At 39.5% G+C, this 18,859-nt stretch overlaps 1 protein-coding gene across 1 annotated transcript in view; it reads left to right on the forward strand.

The window, feature by feature from the left end:
- The window catches only part of Dnah5 (dynein axonemal heavy chain 5), a 214,012-nt gene that overhangs the window by 29,058 nt on the left and 166,095 nt on the right, over positions 1–18,859 (forward strand). Inside the window, exons 8-16 of the mRNA XM_027400064.2 lie at positions 499–612; positions 1,688–1,795; positions 3,247–3,369; positions 3,976–4,191; positions 6,759–6,866; positions 8,390–8,475; positions 8,975–9,296; positions 10,325–10,531; positions 14,979–15,150. Of these exons, the coding sequence (XP_027255865.1) occupies positions 499–612; positions 1,688–1,795; positions 3,247–3,369; positions 3,976–4,191; positions 6,759–6,866; positions 8,390–8,475; positions 8,975–9,296; positions 10,325–10,531; positions 14,979–15,150 (1,456 nt within the window). The remainder of the gene's footprint in view (positions 1–498; positions 613–1,687; positions 1,796–3,246; positions 3,370–3,975; positions 4,192–6,758; positions 6,867–8,389; positions 8,476–8,974; positions 9,297–10,324; positions 10,532–14,978; positions 15,151–18,859) is intronic.

Genomic DNA, 18,859 nt, shown 5'->3' on the forward strand with positions numbered 1-18,859 from the left:
AAAGCCATTTCAGTGTGTTATAACCTCTTTAATTTTTAGATGTCTTTCTATTTTAATGTCTTGACAAATAGTTGATAGTAAATAGTTGTTATGCCACACTAGTTTAGGGCTCTGGGGAAAGGGAACTCATGTTAGAGTACAGAGAATATGGGAAACAAGGGCATGGGACATATCGCTAGTGTGGTGTCTGCAGAGCAGGAAGCTGTGGCTTTGCAGGACTGTGTTATCTTGTCATCTGGCCTGGCAGTGCTCTGTGTTAGAGTAGCATATACAAGAGAAATCTCAACATGGATGCCCTTAAACACTTAGTCAAGTTTTTTTTTTTTTTTTTTTTGAGTTGCTCTTCCATATGCTTGTAAGATTCATTTTTTAAATGCAGGAGGCAGAGAGCAAATGGTGATGATGAAGGAATGGGAGGTGATGCTTAGTTGTTCTTACTTTGCAAGTTCCTCTGGGGTTAATTGAGTTAATTGTTAATTGTTTCTGTGTTGTGCTTAGGTTTGGCGGGAGACAGACATTAGGATCACGGATGCAGCTAATGAAGCAAAGGACAATGTCAAATATTTGTACACACTGGAGAAATGCTGTGACCCTCTGTACAGCAGTGACCCTGTGAGTTAAGGTTTTTGCTCCTTAAGTCCACTGGTGATCCTTTCCACACCAGCAGAATGGAGTGCTGAATTTCAGCTGACAGATGTGACCTTTTGTTGGAAAGGTCTTGGAAACATAACTTTGTATATACTTTATGCCCTCTTCCATCATATCTATCTATCTATCTATCTATCTATCTATCTATCTATCCATCCATCTAATCTATTATCTATTTTGAATGTTGTTTTTTTAAAAAATGTTACATTTCAAAAATATATTCCCATTATATACATTTCCCATTAAATATTGAAGCTGATATTCTAATTATACCCCAAAGAATTTATGGGGAAAGTTATTGGCTGATGTTCTAAAAAAATCTGTTAGCTGTAGAAAATGTCTGCTTGTGTGGTGATATATTGTTTGTGATTTATTAAATCCACTGGAGATCAAAATAGCAAAGTAGCCATACTAGTTAGCCATTGAAGCCAGGCACACACCTTTAATCTTAGGACTCAGGATTAAGAGGTAGACAGATCTCTGCTTGCTCAAGTTCCACAAAATTGATCCAGGCCTAAATGAAACAGCACCCACAACGGTTATCTCAGCAGTTGGGATCAGTAGGGAAGTAGAGACAGGAGGATATGACTGGGCAGAGAATGGAATATAAGGAGGAGGAAATGGGAATTAAAAGGCTTTTGCCTCTGAGAATTTGTGGAGACAGCATTGCCATTCAGTCTGAGTAAGATCGACTAGCTTGGTTGCTTTGCTTCTGTGATCTTCAGCTTGAAGCTTGAACCTCAGTATCAGTCTCTGGCTCTTTTATTTATCATGCTACAGTGTACATTACAAAACCCACTGTTAGCATAACCTACTTGTCATGGACAACAAGCCTTTTGTACTGAAATAAATTTTGATTTATCACATATAGCTAGAATAATAAAAATGAGCTCATGGTAAGCTATAACTGTATAAAGCATCAGGTACTTTTTAAGATTTTATTTGTCAATAACAAAACTTTATTTTCATGAGAATAGAATGATTATACTATCATAATGAGAGTTTTGTTTAATTTGGCATTTTCTGGAATGTCTTCCAGATAACTATGATAGATGCTATACCCACACTTATAAATGCAATTAAAATGATCTACAGCATCTCTCACTACTATAACACCTCTGAGAAGATCACATCTCTTTTCGTAAAGGTGAGTGCACAGGACAGAGCTTGTGGTCACATAGCTGCCAATGGCCACTTTTTGGATAATTCAAATCTATTACCTTGGCTTTATTATGTATGCACTTTATATTTAGGAGGGTTTAATTTGTCAATGGATATGCAAATAAATTCATGTGACAGGTGAATTTTAGCAGACAAAGCATTGTTGCCCAGAGTGATTGTTACAATAAATATTCTATTATTTTCCATATTAAAAAATAAGTTTCTTTTCATAATTTTCCTATGTTATTTCTAGCCTGCCATTATTTACTACTGTGTAAGTTTTGGCCAAGACTAACACATACATATTCCTAAAATCAACAGGCACCAGCACATACCCTCACTTGTAAGATTTATTCATTTTTATTTTGTGTATATGGGTGTTTTGTTTGCATGTATGTTTGTGCAGCATATGCATACTTAGTATCTGCATATGTTAGAAGAGTAGATCAGATCCCCTGGACCCAGAGTTCCAGACAGCTTTTAGTCACCATGTGGGTTCCAGGCATCAAACCTGGGTCCTCTGCAAGAACAAGAAATGCTTTCAACTGCTTGACTCGTCTCCAGCCCTACCTGTGATTCTTGACCAAGTCAGTGCCACCCCTTTTATATTGTACATTCATTTAATTACATTTTTGATTTATTTAAAAGCAATAAGGAAACCCTTGAAGAAGATGTTTTTGAAGTTTGGAGCGATGAATATCATATAAGTGTCTGTCTGCATTAGCTTTATAAGTGTTTCTCTGATGTCCTCTTTTTAATATGTTCACGGTGGGTCATGGTGACATAAACTATCTAGTTGGACTGCACTTTACATGGGGCTAGTTAACTGTGAGGTAGACGTTAGAGAGGAGGGCCTACAGAGGGACTCCTAGTGGCTGTTAGACAGGGGAGCCAGTCCTTTGGTTGGTTAAGATCAGCTTTTTGTATAAACATGTGAACCCCATGGTTTATTTTTCGTAGTGTGTCCAACGCTGGTTTCACAGATGGTTTTTGAATTTATTCTTTGACAGTCTCACAACATATAAAATACATTTTGGTCACATTCACCTTTCCATCCTGTGTCATCCTCCTCCTACACTTACCAATCCCCACTTCCTGCTACCAAAATATTCATCCTACTTTCCTGTCTTTCATTTTTGGCTTTTGCTTTGTGACACCACTGGTGTGGAGCCATTCAGAGTAGAATGACTACTTACTGCTGGCTACAGTGACTCCTCCTCCATCATCCTGGGATAGCCAAGCACAACTCAGACTGTTGCTTCTGACTGTATTAGAGGGTCAGGGGTTGATCAGAGTTGTGAGGGAAAAGCAAAGCCAAAGAAAGATGAAGGTCACAGACGGTGGATTCTGAGAGGAAGAAGACTCGAGGACTCGATTCAGAGTTATGGTTCATGAGAGTTTTATACACCTAACATTATTTTATTGGAAAAATTTCAGGTGACAAATCAGATGATATCTGCATGTAAAGCCCATATCACCAGCCACGGGACTGCCACCATCTGGAGCCAGCCTCAGGACATTGTCATGCAAAAGATAGCATCTGCAATCCAGCTTAAACAGGTAAAGACTAGCTTAGCCCAGTAGTGGCTCCCATGTCTAGTGTTTTGCGTTGCTTTTCTGACACCATGTTAAATCACTTGCCAATGATATTTTGGCTGCTCAACAGAATAGCAATTGTTTTATTTTTACAAAATACCTTCTTTGTTAGGAAAACTTCTGAGTGTTAACAAAACTTCTGAGAATGTTTATTCGTTTATTTTCCTTAGGTTCTGAGATACACTGGTGACTAAGATTAGTTTTTTTTTAAGTATAGATCAATGGGGAGATGGACATAAAGTGATTCCGTTACTGAAACAGTGGGATCAAGGAGGGCAAGACACAGGCTGGAGTTGCATTAGGAATAATAGTTTGTTGGATTAGAAGATCAGGAAGGATAATGGTTCAGGCTGATGGCTAAATGCAAAAGAATACAGTTATGAAAATATGTGGATTTTCAGTCTGATTTTGCTGTCACCTTCACTTGAGAAATAAGGTGACTTCCTTCCTCCACCCCCACTCCCTCCCTCCCTTCTTTCCATGTTAGCGGTGGACCCAGGTTGTGTTGATGTTAGGCAGGTGCTCTACCCTGAGCCCTACCTTCCTTACCTCTTTGCTTTTGATTGACAGGGGTACCAGGCCTGCTTTCACGAGACAAAACAAAAGCTTAAGCAGAATCCAAGTGAAAAACAATTTGACTTTAGCGAGATGTATATTTTTGGAAAATTTGAAACTTTCCATCGACGTCTGGCCAAGATAATGGACATCTTTACAACCTTCAAGACATACTCAGTTCTGCAGGATTCCAAAATAGAGGGGTTGGAAGACATGGTCACTAAATACCAGGTATTAGACATTTAAATACTCTTTCCTGTCACTGCCTATAACTAAAATTATTTTACCAAACAGTGATATTTAGACAAATTATCAGTGCATAATATAAAATGTGTTTGGATTATTTAATAATAAGGAAAATTGTATTCATTTGAGAATTGCATAGTGGGACTAGTACATTCTTTTCAGGCATGTGGTTTTAAGGATGGCATCTGTCTCAACTGTTTCCTTATGTCTTTAAGGAAAAGCATTTTCATCAGCGACACAAAAGAGCTGTTAAAATATAATGTTTTCCTTTTTAAAAAGTAATTTTATTATAAAAAATCCTGAAAATAGATAAAATCATCACACACCAAGTTATGCAGACCCCAAGTCATCCAACTTAACAAACTTAAATATAATTAGAATTGGAATTTAAGAGGGATGCTGTGAAGCTTCTCATTAGAGTTTACACTTTCAGTATTGAATATATTCTATGCGCTTCCTGGCTGCCAAGACTCAACCCGCATAATTAGAGATAGGAATACGCTTAGCTTTATATCCTCTTTCATAACTCATGACCATTACCTGTATTTACTTCTTCCTCATACCCCTTTATTTAGATTTTCTTATCCTCTTTTACTGTTACTTGATTCATGCAGAGATAGTTTTTCAAGAACTTTCTGTATGTCAGGCACTATTTGATACCAGGATTTGGGTGACATTTAATTATTTGAATACATTTTACTTGTGTACTTGTTAAAAATAAATAAAGAACTAGAGTCAGTGTGGTGATTTCACATGCAAAAGTGTTTGCTGGGCCATACTGATGACCTGAGTGTGAACCTCAGAACACATAGTGGAAAGAAATAACAGATACTCAAAGGTTGTTCTCTGACTGCTACAGGCAGGCTGTGACATGTGACATGCACAAGCCTGCACTCGAATATATACCTACCAAACACACATATGTATATAAGTTATAGAATAAGAGATCATGGAGTTCCCAACCCTGATTGCTACATTCAAACACAGTCCCTGCAGATGAGGCTCAGTGGAAGAGGGCATAGAAGACTATGAGCGCCAAAGGGCCAAATGGTGGCAGACAGTGTTTTAGACATGACTGGGATATGGCAGCCATGTGGTCTCAACAACATGGTTGCCTAAACAGGACCTACATAATGGCCATGGCAGTCGACAGTGACAATGTGGATGAAGGGAATCTCACAAGGTCCCACTTTAGATGAAGAGCTACAAATAGTCTTTCCCAGGGGTCATCCAATTCTAGGTGGTCATCCCTAAGCATAGATACAATGAACAACACTAAATGAACTTGGTAAGTGTATGTGACACATGCGCACGCGCGCTTGTGTGCGCGCATACACACACACACACACACACACACACAGAGAGAGAGAGAGAGAGAGAGAGAGAGAGAGAGAGAGAGAGAGAGAGATGTAACAATAATAATTTCAAAAGAAATGATCATTAATTTGAAAGGGAGTGGGAAGGAGTCAGAAGGGGAGGTATGGAGATGTGAATAATAGTATGCTAGATGAAATTCTCAAAAAAAAGTTGAATAAAAAGGGAATATGTGTTGAAAAAGTTAATGTAGCTTCTCCACATTTGTCTTAAACATGTCACATAGTACATGCACACTCAGAGTTTCCATATGTAAATACTCTTGTCTTCATAGAGACAGCAAGGAAGAGTGTGTTGTTCTCACTAGTAGACTTGACTGTAGAAGTTAAGCAGCTTGTGTATTTTTTTTTGTATATTAAGAGATTTGAATGATGCCTAAATGGAAATGACTTTGAAGAGAAGATTGTGGGAGGAGGCCCAATACTCTTCATAAAAATTATACGCCTCTGTCAACAATGTGGGGCTCTGAGTTTGAGAACAGCTTAGCACCTGGTTAGGACTGATCACAAAGCATCACTACTCATCATTCTGAGTAAACAGAGCTTCTGATAATAGTGTTCTCAAGGAGACGAACTGCCTAATTTATACTTTCCTAGTCAGACTGGAGCTGTACAGAAGAGCAAAACAGAAATTAATTCTAGAGCATTTGAAACTAGTAGACTGTGTTTGCCATCTCATTTAAATATTTGATTTGGGAGATAGCATCTCTTCTGTGGGTATTGAGGCACCCCCATTTTCTTCCTGTCTGGTTTATTTTGTTAGTCTCTTTTCTATCTAGTTTTTGCGATTATTTAAGCCTTTCAACAAAAATAACGTTTTATTAAATGCTACCCTGGGTTTCTTTTTAGCTTGTTTCAGATGTGATTAATATAGGAAACTTTTGAGAAATCATCTTCTGATTTTCACATGTGAATTATTTAATTGTATATTTTTGCTCAAATAATCAGTAGAAGCATGTGACAATATTTTATGGATGATTTCTTGGGATGAAGGATGGCATAATTGTACTGTGTGTAAAGCAAATAGAACAAAATCAATGAGAGAAGTAGAAAATAAGGTTCCTTTTAAACAGACATCTTTTTGGGAATTATTTTTTATGAAGTTCTGCATTTAAGGGCTACAAGTCACAAGGACTAAAAGCATAGCGAAACACTGTCCATTTCTTCCATCTATTTCAGGATATTGTTGCTGCCATAAAGAACAAGGAATATAACTTCTTAGATCAGCGGAAAATGGATTTTGACCAGGATTATGAAGAGTTTTGCAAGCGGACTAATGACCTTCATGTAGGTGGCACGGTAAAAGTCCCTGGTGACAGCCACACACTTTCTCCGTCCTTTCTGTGTCACGCTGAACATCATTCCCCATTCAGCAGGCAGAGCTATCTTCATCACAGGGGTGGCTGGCAGCAATCTCCGCCTGCGTTTTGTGATTTCAGATGAATAATTGAGGGCTCCTTTTTCTGGATTAAAGGGTCATAAATACAGCTTGGCTAATGATTGTAATCACAGACTCCTGTGCACCTTCCGTCTCAGTTCTTAGGAAGTTAACTTTCATCCTCTGTTGAAATGCTCTGTAGCTTCATTAAAGCTGTGACACTTGTTTCCCTTTGTTACTTATGGAGTATTAATGATTATGATCAGAGGAAACCTAACAGACTGCCAGCTATGCCTGGCTGATTGTAAAGGCAGGGCTGTAGCAGGCCTTAGAAACCATGGTGCCCCGGCCCTCTTGCTCTTTCCTGGCGCTCCTTGCTTTCTTCCTTATCATCTTTACTCACTGCAGACCACCCACCCTGACTTTCTGCCCCCCTCCCCCTGGCAGCACAGCCTTAATCAGCATCAGAGAACACACTACAGAAGCAGTCTGGCTCCAGGTTCCTGGGGGAGGGTTTGGGTGACAACTTCAGGGGTACAAGTGCACAGCGTAGAGCCTATCCATTGTGGGGTCATGTGATAAATGAAGCATACACAGGACACTCTGGGATAATCGGGGGGATCATTTTTTATTAGGAAATGGCAGTCAGGGAGGCTATGGTGGGAGACAACTTGGTAGCTGTCTGACATATTACTATGCAGGGTTCCTTCATCCTTAGGAGATACAGGGGTACATCTTTCTTTATAGGAATACAACCAGGTTAACACAGTCCATCAAGTGTTTTCCTTGCAATCGTGAGGGTCTGAGTTTGAGCCCCAGAGTCTATGTTAAAAATCCTAGGTATAGTGGCATAAGCTTGTAACTCTAGCAGTGGGGAGGTGTAGACAGGAAGATCCCTGGGACTTGCTGGCCAGTAGCCTCACTTACTTGGTGAACTTTAAGCCAATGAAAGATTTTTCTCTCTGAAAAGGTAGATAGTTACTGAAGAATGACACTAATATCCTCTGATGTTTGAATGCAAAAATGCATCTGTGCATGCATTGCACACACAGCACACCTTTATACATACATGCAGGTACACATACATGAATATGTACACACACACACACACACACACACACACACACACACACACACACACTTCTGGCTTCTGGACATTTATTTTCCTTTTAGTTTTACTAAATTTTCTGTTCCATTTTCCCACCCATTGGAAATAGTGTAAAGAATGTGGATCTCTTTTCTTCTATTGCTAAATGGAGACTCCTCACTATTTCTCATACAGTGGGACACATGTTTAGTCTCAGCCCTTGGGAGATGCAGGCAGGAGGGCTAGGAATTTGAGTTCAGCCTGGGCTTCATAGGATGACCTTGTCTCAAAGGAACATCTTAGTGCTAATTTATTGTTCATGATGCAGTTTTGTTCTATTTCTAGAACGAGTTGCAGAAGTTCATGGATGTCTCATTTGAAAAGGTTCAAAGCACAAGGCAAGCTCTGAGCATGCTGAAGAAATTTGAAAGGTAAAGATTTGCAGTAACTTCCCAAGTTCCATCTTCTAAACTTGGGATAATGCGAGCACAGTTTAGCTTCTTTTTATAGCTTATCTTTTATTGTAATTATAACTCTTATTATAACTTCGTATTCTAATGCAGAGAAAAGCCTCTCGACAGTCTGAGTCACAAGGTCACAGGTTTTAAGTTTTTCAGAGGCTTAACAGGATTAATTCCTGAAAGGATTAAGGATCTGCTTCATCTCCGCCAACAGAGAATACTCTTGGCTTTGAAGCAGCCACAGCCGCCTGTAGTAATACTGCCTAATGTCTGAATAATTTGAGATAATTCTTCCCAGGTTAGCGATTTTGCCTTGTAAGGACTGATACTATTTTGGTTCTATAAAACCACTACACAGCTACTCCGTTTCTTTCAGTTGGCGTGTTTTAAAATGGGTGTTAATAAATAAGATTAATATAAATATTTTCTCATTAATCCAAAATTTTGTACCTTCTTTTTTCCCCAACAGATTGAATATACCTAACCTTGGTATTGAGGAAAAATACCAAGTAATTTTTCAGAATTTTGGGGCTGACATCGACATGATTTCTAAGCTGTATACAAAACAGAAATATGACCCTCCCTTGGCTCGGAACCAGCCTCCCATAGCTGGGAAGATCCTGTGGGCTCGGCAGCTATTCCACAGGTTGGAGCAGCCAATGCAACTCTTCCAGCAGCATCCCTTTGTTCTGAGGACTGCCGAGGCCAAACCAGTAATACGCAGTTACAACAGGATGGGCAAGGTCCTCTTGGAGTTTGAGGTCCTCTACCATAGGGCATGGCTTCAGCAGGTGAATTCCTGAATGGGTCTCCTTATGTTGTTTCTAGTGTCCATACAGAGGGAACCCCCCTTCTAGCATTTGATAGGGATAGTTTATAAATCCATTTGGTTGAGTTTAAGAAATCAAAATGCATAACGTAGCCATGGCAGAAAATAATTATTAATATAAAAAACCCAGTAAGCTAGGTAATAGTAGCTCATTATTTAATTTATCAGAAAGTCACATAGCATTTCACTACACTGTCAGTTAGGGTTTCTTTTTTTTACTCTTTTAAAAATTCAGTAAATCCTGGTTGGGTGTGCAGTTCAGTGGCAGAGCATTTCTTAGCATGGCAGCAACACACACACACACACACACACACACACACACACAGTGAGAAAGAGATATGGGGACAGAGAGATAGATACACATACACACAGAGACAGATAGACAAAGATGGAAAGAGAGAGAGAGAGAGAGAGAGAGAGAGAGAGAGAGAGAGAGAGAGAGAAAGAATAAGATCCTGAATGTATTAGCAAATACAAGTGTGTGTGTCAAAATAATTCTTATGTTTTATTTCATTGTGCTAGTATTCAATCAAGATATATCCAGCCAACACTTGTGTTTTTTTGTAGATCAGCAAGAAGTAATAGATATATACCCGTATATTGTATTTCTATATTATTTATTTATTTATTTAAACTGAGTTCTGTTGGGTTTGTATAACCTTTACTAGGACATAAAACTGCTTAGGCATAAAGACATCAGAAATGTCTCTTCCAAAGTTTCCTAGGCTACTGCAGTGTCTCCCTATCTGTCATGTATGAGTCTCAAGAATGAAAAAAATAACTGAATTCGGTTGACTATGCAATATCACCACCAAGAACCTGAAGGCTGTTTCCTGAGAGGGAGTTTAGGAGTACAGTGAATGACTGCATTGCTGGGGATTTAGCAAGAGAGGATATTGACTAAGTGTTCACTGAGTCCCAGGGATGGTTGAGCCAGATACCGTGTGTACAGTGCACTGTGGTAGTAACAGTATTGACTTCTTCCCACAGATTGAAGAAATTCATGTAGGTCTCGAGGCTTCCTTACTGGTGAAGGCTCCAGGCACAGGGGAATTGTTTGTGAACTTTGATCCTCAGATATTAATCTTATTTAGAGAAACAGAATGCATGTACCAGATGGGACTGCCAGTCTCACCATTTGCAGCTGCTCTCTTCCAGAAGCGGGATATGTACAAAAAGAACTTCAATGACATGAAGGTATGGTGCCTTTATTTCCCCCTTCCTGGATGTTTCTAGTATACATTTATTCTTTTCTTTTTTCTTTTACATTTGTTTTGGTGTGTATGCATGCACCTATGTGTGCACATGTACATGGAGACCAAAGGTTGTCAATAATCATCTCTGATCACTCTATCATGTTATTCATTGAGCCTGGGTCTATGAGTCAAACTCAGATCCCACCAATATGACTAATATCACTGGTCAGCTTGCTCTGAGGGTTCTGTTTCCACTGTCTGAGGTTGGAATTACAGGCAGCCTGCCCTGTTTATGTGGGTTCTTAAGATTTGAATTCCAGTTCTTAGGATTGAAATTCAGATTTATTCTAAGTATTTCAGGAAGTCACTGGAGGATTTTTGGGCCAAAAAATAAGGTACCTTCTCATTTACATTAAGTATAATCCTTGCTGCTTGGTGGATAGGCAGACATTTTGCACTTCAATTGGGATAACAGTGTCAGTGAGAAGCCAGAATTTTGTTGCATTGATCCAGAATGGACAATGAGGTTAGTAACTTGAGCTAGAATGGCCATGGAGTTGGTCAGACAATTAAAGTTGTGTCCACAGACAGGTTAAGAGGAAACTCAAGGGTAATTGAAGTAGGGTTGGGCTGGTATGCATGGCCAGGTAGCTTGTATTCTACATAACTTGCCCAAAAATATGCAGTGGCCTTGACTTGACTGTAATTCTCATTTATGGAGAAGATATAGACTTGAAATGGTTTATTTTGTGGGGCCCATTAGGATCTATAGTGCCCACCTTAAGTCTAGGATGGCTTTTTAGACATCCATGTAGTCATGGTACCCATGCAATTAGATCTAGAAGTCAGGCTCAGTAGACCCTTCAAAGTTGGAGACACGCTTTTAGGAGCTGAAAGATTGTAGTTGCTATTAAGGACATTGTCCTGGATGAGAACTGTTAGGGAGGGGCAGACATAGAGATGACTAGAGGGCCATTGGATTAGACATAAGGTTGTTCCAATATTAATGCATCTAGTGAAGATTACAATCCCCAAATCAGACTTGGACTTTGCGGTGGGATGAAACCAAATATCAAGGAAGCCAAGTAAAGAAAAAATTGCAAGGAAGGACTGATCATTACTGACAAATCCACTGCCCTGAGGATAAAAAGAAAAGTTCAAAAATGAAGCCTTGGTACTGGACCACATAGAAACTGTTACTAAAATATCATGGTAAACCAGCTGTGGTGGTGCATGCTGTAATCCTAGCACTTGGGAAGTAGAGCAAGGGGATCAGAAATTCGAGGTCATCCTTGACTACGAAGCAAGTTTGTGGTTAGCCTGTCTCAAAAGGAATTACAGTGATTAGTATCGTATGATGACGCTATGACCATGCACTTGCATAGTGTCTTATGGTTTAAACTCTCTCACTTCCTCCCTCCCCACCACTCTTTCCTCTCCCTCCCCTCTCTCACTTTGTTGTACTTCCCATTGAATACAGAGCCTTGTGCTTGCTGAAAAGCATCTTACCACCAGCTGTATTCTCAGGTCTGTCATCACTGTGTGGTTTAGGGCAGTCTCACCTTTCACTCACTCCTGTGATCCAGGTTGGCCTTGAACTTCTTTCCAATCCTTTTGTTTCAGTCTCTCTCGAGTGGCTGGGGTTATAGACCTGTGCCTTCATTCTCAGTTCATTTAAAGCCTTTTCACGGTCATTATTTAATGTCATCTTTCTTATGCAAGGTAAGTGGGATAGAGTGGGCTGTGGCTCAAAGAAATTGACTGAGTCAAGGTCTTATAGCTAAGTGATAGAACCCAGAATTGTTCTCTACTGTCTTCTAACTACTTCTTGTTATGTTAAAAAGTTACAATTTGCCATGGTTAGATATTTCTCTAACGTGGGCCCCTAAAACACTAGTCAGCAAGCTCACATTCTCCTTAAATTCTTTTGTGTCAGACAAAAAACAAAGCAAAACAAAACAAAACAAAAAACAAATTTACATATTTATAACATAAAAGTTTTGCTAAGAAATCGTATTTATACATCCACAAAATTACTACTAATAATCCCCCCCACACAACAGAGTCTTTCTCGGTTATGTGTTACAGGTAACACACAACTTCAAAATATAGGTGCTTTTAGCATACTTTTCATGGTTCAGGGCTAAGGAGTTTGAAAAGATGTTTCATGATATACTCAGCTGGGAGTATGGACTTGGGCATCTTTACAAGGATTTCTGGTATGGACTCTACCGGCATGTAGAAGACCTCATACCACTATTAAGGAGCCAGTGCTACACTGAATAAGGCCACATAGTCCCTGTGTTAGCCCCCGACATCTCACAGGATCCTCTGTCGAGCACTGTCAGTACTCTGAATGCCCGTTGAGATTCGGTGAAGAGCACACAGACCCAGCCCCATGAAAAAAAGAGTGTCAGAGAATGTTTGCAAGCTACTACTGTTCTAACCAAAGATTTGAACAAGAACAATACCATCTGGTTGGCATTTATTGTATCTTGGAGGTGGAAAGAGAAGGCCCAGTGTAACATGGCTAGTTGGTAAAAGCAGATTTATTAACCCACTTGGGGGGCCTCTAAAGCTCCTCCCCAGCTTTACAACCACTGTGCTGGGCATATAACAATTTCCAGGTTTCTACAGCTGACAGTTTGTTTTATTCATCTTTTTCTTGGAAGATGTTTGAAACTGAAAACAGATGATCTGGTGTGGGCTAATAGTGAGGAATATAGATTCTGAAACCAATACTATCTGGATTCAAAGCATTATCTCTAGGTAAATGACTTTACCTTTAAGTCTCAGTTTCTCATTTGTAAAAGGGATGAACAGCACTTCCTGGATTTAAAGGATTAAAGGTGGGGAGCAGGAGGCCTGCTGGAGGCAGATCCTAAGAACCATTTTTCTGATAGAATAAGTGATGGACATTGAAAAAAAAAAAAAAAACAAAACAGCGGTAAGCAGTGGCTAATGGCTTTAGGAAACACGGGAGCAGCTGCTAATAGAATCATCAAAATGCAGGCTTTTCTCTAGTGGCTTTTGTGAAAAATGAAAGGGCATTATGGAAATCATAGAAAACTATTATAGGAAGATAATAATTTGGGAGATGTTAGGCTTACCTGCCTTCTCAGAGTCCACCAGGACATCCCATACCCTATGACAGGTTCTGTAAAACTAGGAATGTTAATTGTGATACTGCTGTACATGGAGTTTTGCAAACATACCCATCCCAACATCATTTCTCTTCTAGCATACCAGCAAAAAAAAATTGGCAGGTATTAATCTAACATTATGGTAATAGCAATAGTTCCTGTACAAGTATATGGACTTGAAACTATTTGTCTTTAAGAAGCCCATTGATGTCGTCTGCAAGGAGAAATGGCAGTAGGAGCTAGTAGGTGTATTTGAAAATGATAGCATATGGACAGAATAGGGATCTAATTTGACTTTACATTGTAGGTGATTTTTAATGGAGAACTCAAACCCCTCACATTTCAGATCACAATTTTTTTTTCCAGTAAGAACTATCCAGTTAGTTAAAAAATGCTGATAGATTCTGTCATGTGTTCTAGCTAATATTTCAAGCAAATTAGAAAAACCAGGTAAAAATCTTGTCCTTGTATTATTTATGCAGTTGCTTTTGACTTATGGTGAGGCTGGAAATACAGTAAGTAAATAATGCATTTATGACACCTAAGCTAATGAACACTGTGGCTTAGCTTACCCTGTCTACAATGTGTTCATCTGTTTCAGCCAAGAGGCAGTATTTAAAGTCATTCGAAATCAGCACTGATTCTTTACTCTCCCTTTGCCCCTTGGGTCTTGCGTCAAGATTTAGCTGATAGTTCTATATAGCAAAGTTCTCACAATTCAGACAACTGTGATGGTGAATGTAGTTTATAGGAGATCTTCGAAGTGGCAAGATGCATCTTGTCCCCATAATAATGGAATGAGTGAGCCTAGGGAGGCACAGACCAACCTCTTTTCTTTGTTTTGGGCCGGGTAGATGCTGAGAAATGATCTTCAATTACTTTCTCATCCTTGGTCATAACTTACTGGGCTAGGGTTTGGTGGTTGTAGAGAGTGCTTGTCAGTCATCTGTCTAATTTGTTTGCAACATTCTTCCTGTCAGGATATTAGATCCCAATAGTTTGATCAAAAAATAAAGGTTATCTGTGTAGATTAAAAATGCTAATACATGGCCTGGAGAGATGGCTCAGAGGTTAAGAGCACTGACTGCTCTTCCAGAGGTCCTGAGTTCAATTCCCAGCAACTACATGGTGGCTCACAACCATTCACCATGAGATCCGGTGCTGTCTTCTGGTGTGCAGATATACATGGAAGCAGAATGTTGTATACATAATAAGTGAAATCTTAAAAAAAATTAAGAAAATAAAAATGCTAATACACATTAGAGGTGACATGTAAACTGGCTATTTAATCCCATGCCATTGCAGATGGTTCTGTCTGAATACCAGCGAGTGAAGTCGAAAATGCCTCCTACCATTGAACAACTGATGGTCCCACACTTGGCCAGAGTGGATGAAGCCCTCCAGCCTGGCATGGCTGCCCTGACATGGACGTCCCTGAATATTGGGACATATTTAGAAAATGCTTCTGCAAAGATTAGTGAGTCTGTCTACATGAGTTTTACTCCTCAGTTCTAGGAGCTGAGTTCTTATTGCCTACTGGATAATTTGTTATTAATATGCCTTTGTAAATAATGAAATGAGAAATAAGGCTCAAAACTTCCACGGTGAACAGCAGCAAAAATACAATGAGTTCAGTAATTTCTTACAGATTACAAATATTTATTATTTAATTTTATTCCCAGAGGTTATCCATGTGATTTTGTTGATTCTTACTGTGTATATTAGTATCCAAAACATCTTTAGGGCCATTTAACTTCTATACTAATTGATTAGTTCATTAAGATTGTTTTCTTTTAGTCCTTTCCTTTCCGTTTTTGCCCCCTCTCCCTTCCTCCACCTCTTTCTCCGCCCCCTCTTCTTCCTCTTCATACTTACTTTTAGATCAAACTCAGAGCACAGTCAAGTGCTCTACCACTGAGCTTGCTTGCAGACCTTGCAGTGGTTTGGGGGACTAGGTTTGGATGGAGCTGAAGGACAGGGCATTTTGAATAAGAAGAGTTTAAGCGAGTGCTAGTTTTCCTTAACTAGGGATGCATAGCTTAAAATGTGTGGGAGATAGCAAATTCCATTTAATCTCATTTCCCAGAATAAGCACAGCTATTTTACAAAGAAAATTTGGGTTCAAGTCCATCTGGGATGTTAGGCAATTGGAAATGTTTGCTTATATAGAGCTTTTCAGTCTCTCAATGTCCAGAAGTGAGTTCTTTCATGAGGCATTTCCCAGCATTCATAGCTGCCTTCCAGAATGGAAGCCCAGATCTCCTGTAAAATAGGGACATACAGATTGGGATATAATGATAGAAGTTTTTGCTTTTCTTTTTTAGACTTAGACATTTCTATTCTTTTTTTTCCAGCCCAGTGTTGTCTATCATATATTCTTCATGACCCAACTTTGCCTGCATTTGGTCTAGAATACAAAGTGTAAGGATCCTAGCCTGACTACATTACCTGAAGTCTACCTCCTCCCAGGGCATCTGTTGTGCTGATAGCTGAGCTCCATATTGCACATGTCTCCTGATGGTGTAGCCCCATTTCATCTTCCTCCCAAACTGGCTGCCCCAGGCTGCTTCTTGTACTTCTTTTGTGTCAGTCTGGTTTTGGAGGTGCTCCAATATTTATGGATTCAGAACTTCAGAATTTCCATTTCTTTATTTCTCTGACCTCTTACTAACCCACTTTGCCATGTTACTTCCTTTCTGGGTCATGTTTTCCTTTGATCCCTTCTAGGTAACTCCTGTGATAATACTCTTTGTCTCTCTTTGTGTCTGTTTCTGTCTCTCTTGGTCTCACCCGAAGTAAGACTTGGTTTATGGATAACTTTAATTACTAGGAGCTTGTCTTTTTCAGTAGGTTTCTCATTGCACCTTCCAAACAAGTATATACTATTTAATAAGGACTACTTTAGCAGACACATTCTACTCAAAAATATTTGAGAGGTACAGGTTGGGGCAGAGAGTGAAGTAAGCAATTATGGTTGGTGTGCTAACAAGTTTTTTTTCAACTCGACAAAAGTTAGTGTAGGAAGAAGGAATCTTAATTGAGAAAATTTCTCCAGCAGATTGGTTTGTAGGTAAGCTTGACTGGTGATTGCAATGGGAGGCCCAGCCTATTGTGGGCAGTGCCACTCCTGGTCAGGTGATCCTGGATTGTTTGAAAAAGCAGGCTGAGCAAGACTCAAGGAACTAACCAGTAAGCAGTGCCTGTCCTTGGTGTCTGCTTTAGTTACTGTTTCTAGATTCCTGTCTTGAGTTCCCTGGATAATGGACTAAGAACTCCAAGATGAAATAACTCCCTGCCCCCAAGTTGCTTTTGATCATGATATTTTATTACAGCAATAGAAAACTTATCTAAGTTAGTTGCATACTTTTGCTTTAATTCTTCTCAATTAAGTGGGAACTAGATTGAAAGATAAATTGTAACAGAGTGTTTGCATATTAATGAAGTGTATTTTAGACTCATTAGAATTTGTGAGCGGGATACCATAACGTGCACAGTTAGATAACCATATCACTAGGAGGATGGAGAAAGTTGTGAAACAGTTTCAAGAGGATCATCAGTTTAAAGATTGGAAAGCAACAATCAGAGACACTAAATGGCATTTAGTGTTGAACAGATAGAAGCAATAAAGATGGGTTTCTTTGCCTTTAATCCAATACTCTTTCCAAAGTATCTCTCCTTAGGAAATACAACCAGAGTAAATGGGTTAAAATCTCCAAGGAGGCATTTATAAGGTATATAAAAACTTCATAGTGAGAGTTATCACATTCAAATTAGAATAGGCTGCTAAGGTAGTCTTTAGCTGTATTCTCCCTAGAGAGGTGTTAGGATTAGTGTATTAGCAATTTGGATATTTTATTAGATGCTAGCTGGAGACAAGGAGATAGCTTCTAAAGAAATGTTAGTTCTCCTCTTTCTATTGTGTTTTCTTTTTGTAACTTAAACAAAGAAGACAATGAACAAGATTAAGTGTAGTTGTGACTGGGCAGCTCTTGGTCAATTGTTCTCTGTACTTTGACCATTTGTGATTTTTCTATGATGGTCTCAATATGCAGCAAGAGAGGTTTCTTTGATGAAGGTAAACAAACTGTGTGAAGTCTCAAGAGCAGGTGGAGTCTGTGCTGAAATAAAGGAGTCAACCTTTATAACTGCAGAGGTTTAATTGGGCCACACATCTGAAAAAAAGTCACTGTTCTTTTAAGTCATCAGCAGAACTTCGATGGGCATCCTTTGTGTACCCCATGAATAAATGCTGTTGCGTTTTCTTTAACCGCAGCTGTAACAACTTGCCACAAGTTTCATGGCTTCATCATTCAATTACAGAGGTCAGAAATGCAAAGACTTTCATGTGGGTAAAATCAAAGTCTCTTCAGAGACAGTTCTTCCCGGACACTCTGCAAGGCACCCTCCCCAAAGCAGCTTCCAGGTCTTATAGGCTGCCTACATCTGTTGGAGAATGACCCTGTCATGTTCAGAGCTAGCTGTGTCTCATGGGCAACCCCTTTCCTCTCAGCCCCTCTCTCTCCTTCCATGGTCACATTCTTCTCCATCTCATTTTGAGCTTCCCAACATCAAGGTCCATATGACAACTCTGCCTAGAAAATCCAGAATGGTCTCTGCATCTCAAGATCCTTAGTACACTCGCAAAGTTCCCTTTGTTACATAACGTAATATTCCCAGAGGTTTAGGGATCCCCTTGGGAGATCATCTTTTCAACTTGCCACAAATGCCTTTGAAGATGTGAAGAATAAGGGAGAAACAAGAGATGTCTATGGCGTGCACACGTTTAAGGAGAAGTGCTGGTTCTTTACGCACTGACTACTGTTGCCAAGAAGATTGGTATACTGATCAGTTGTCTGGATAGTTAGCTTGAAAATGATTGCAACCTAGGTATTTATTCTTTAGGTGGTGAAGGCATCGATTTAAGGCAATGTCAAAAATAGCAGACTTTCATTTCAATCCCAGTTGTTGAAGACAACCTTTGGGATGGGCACTGACTAATTGTTCAAGATGTAAAGAGGGAAAAAATCAATCACCAAAGGAGCAAACACAAGAGTAGCCAGTGTGATGCACTCAGGTGATAGGCAGGACAGGACCAGGGACATCCCCCCTCTCGCCCCTTCCCCACCTGCCCAGTTACAGGTGGCCTTCTGGGAAGATGAGACAGAGCCAGGCCAGTGGGAAAGCTG

The sequence above is a fragment of the Cricetulus griseus genome, chromosome 2 (assembly GCF_003668045.3).
Source record: "Cricetulus griseus strain 17A/GY chromosome 2, alternate assembly CriGri-PICRH-1.0, whole genome shotgun sequence".
Classification (NCBI taxonomy): domain Eukaryota; kingdom Metazoa; phylum Chordata; class Mammalia; order Rodentia; family Cricetidae; genus Cricetulus; species Cricetulus griseus.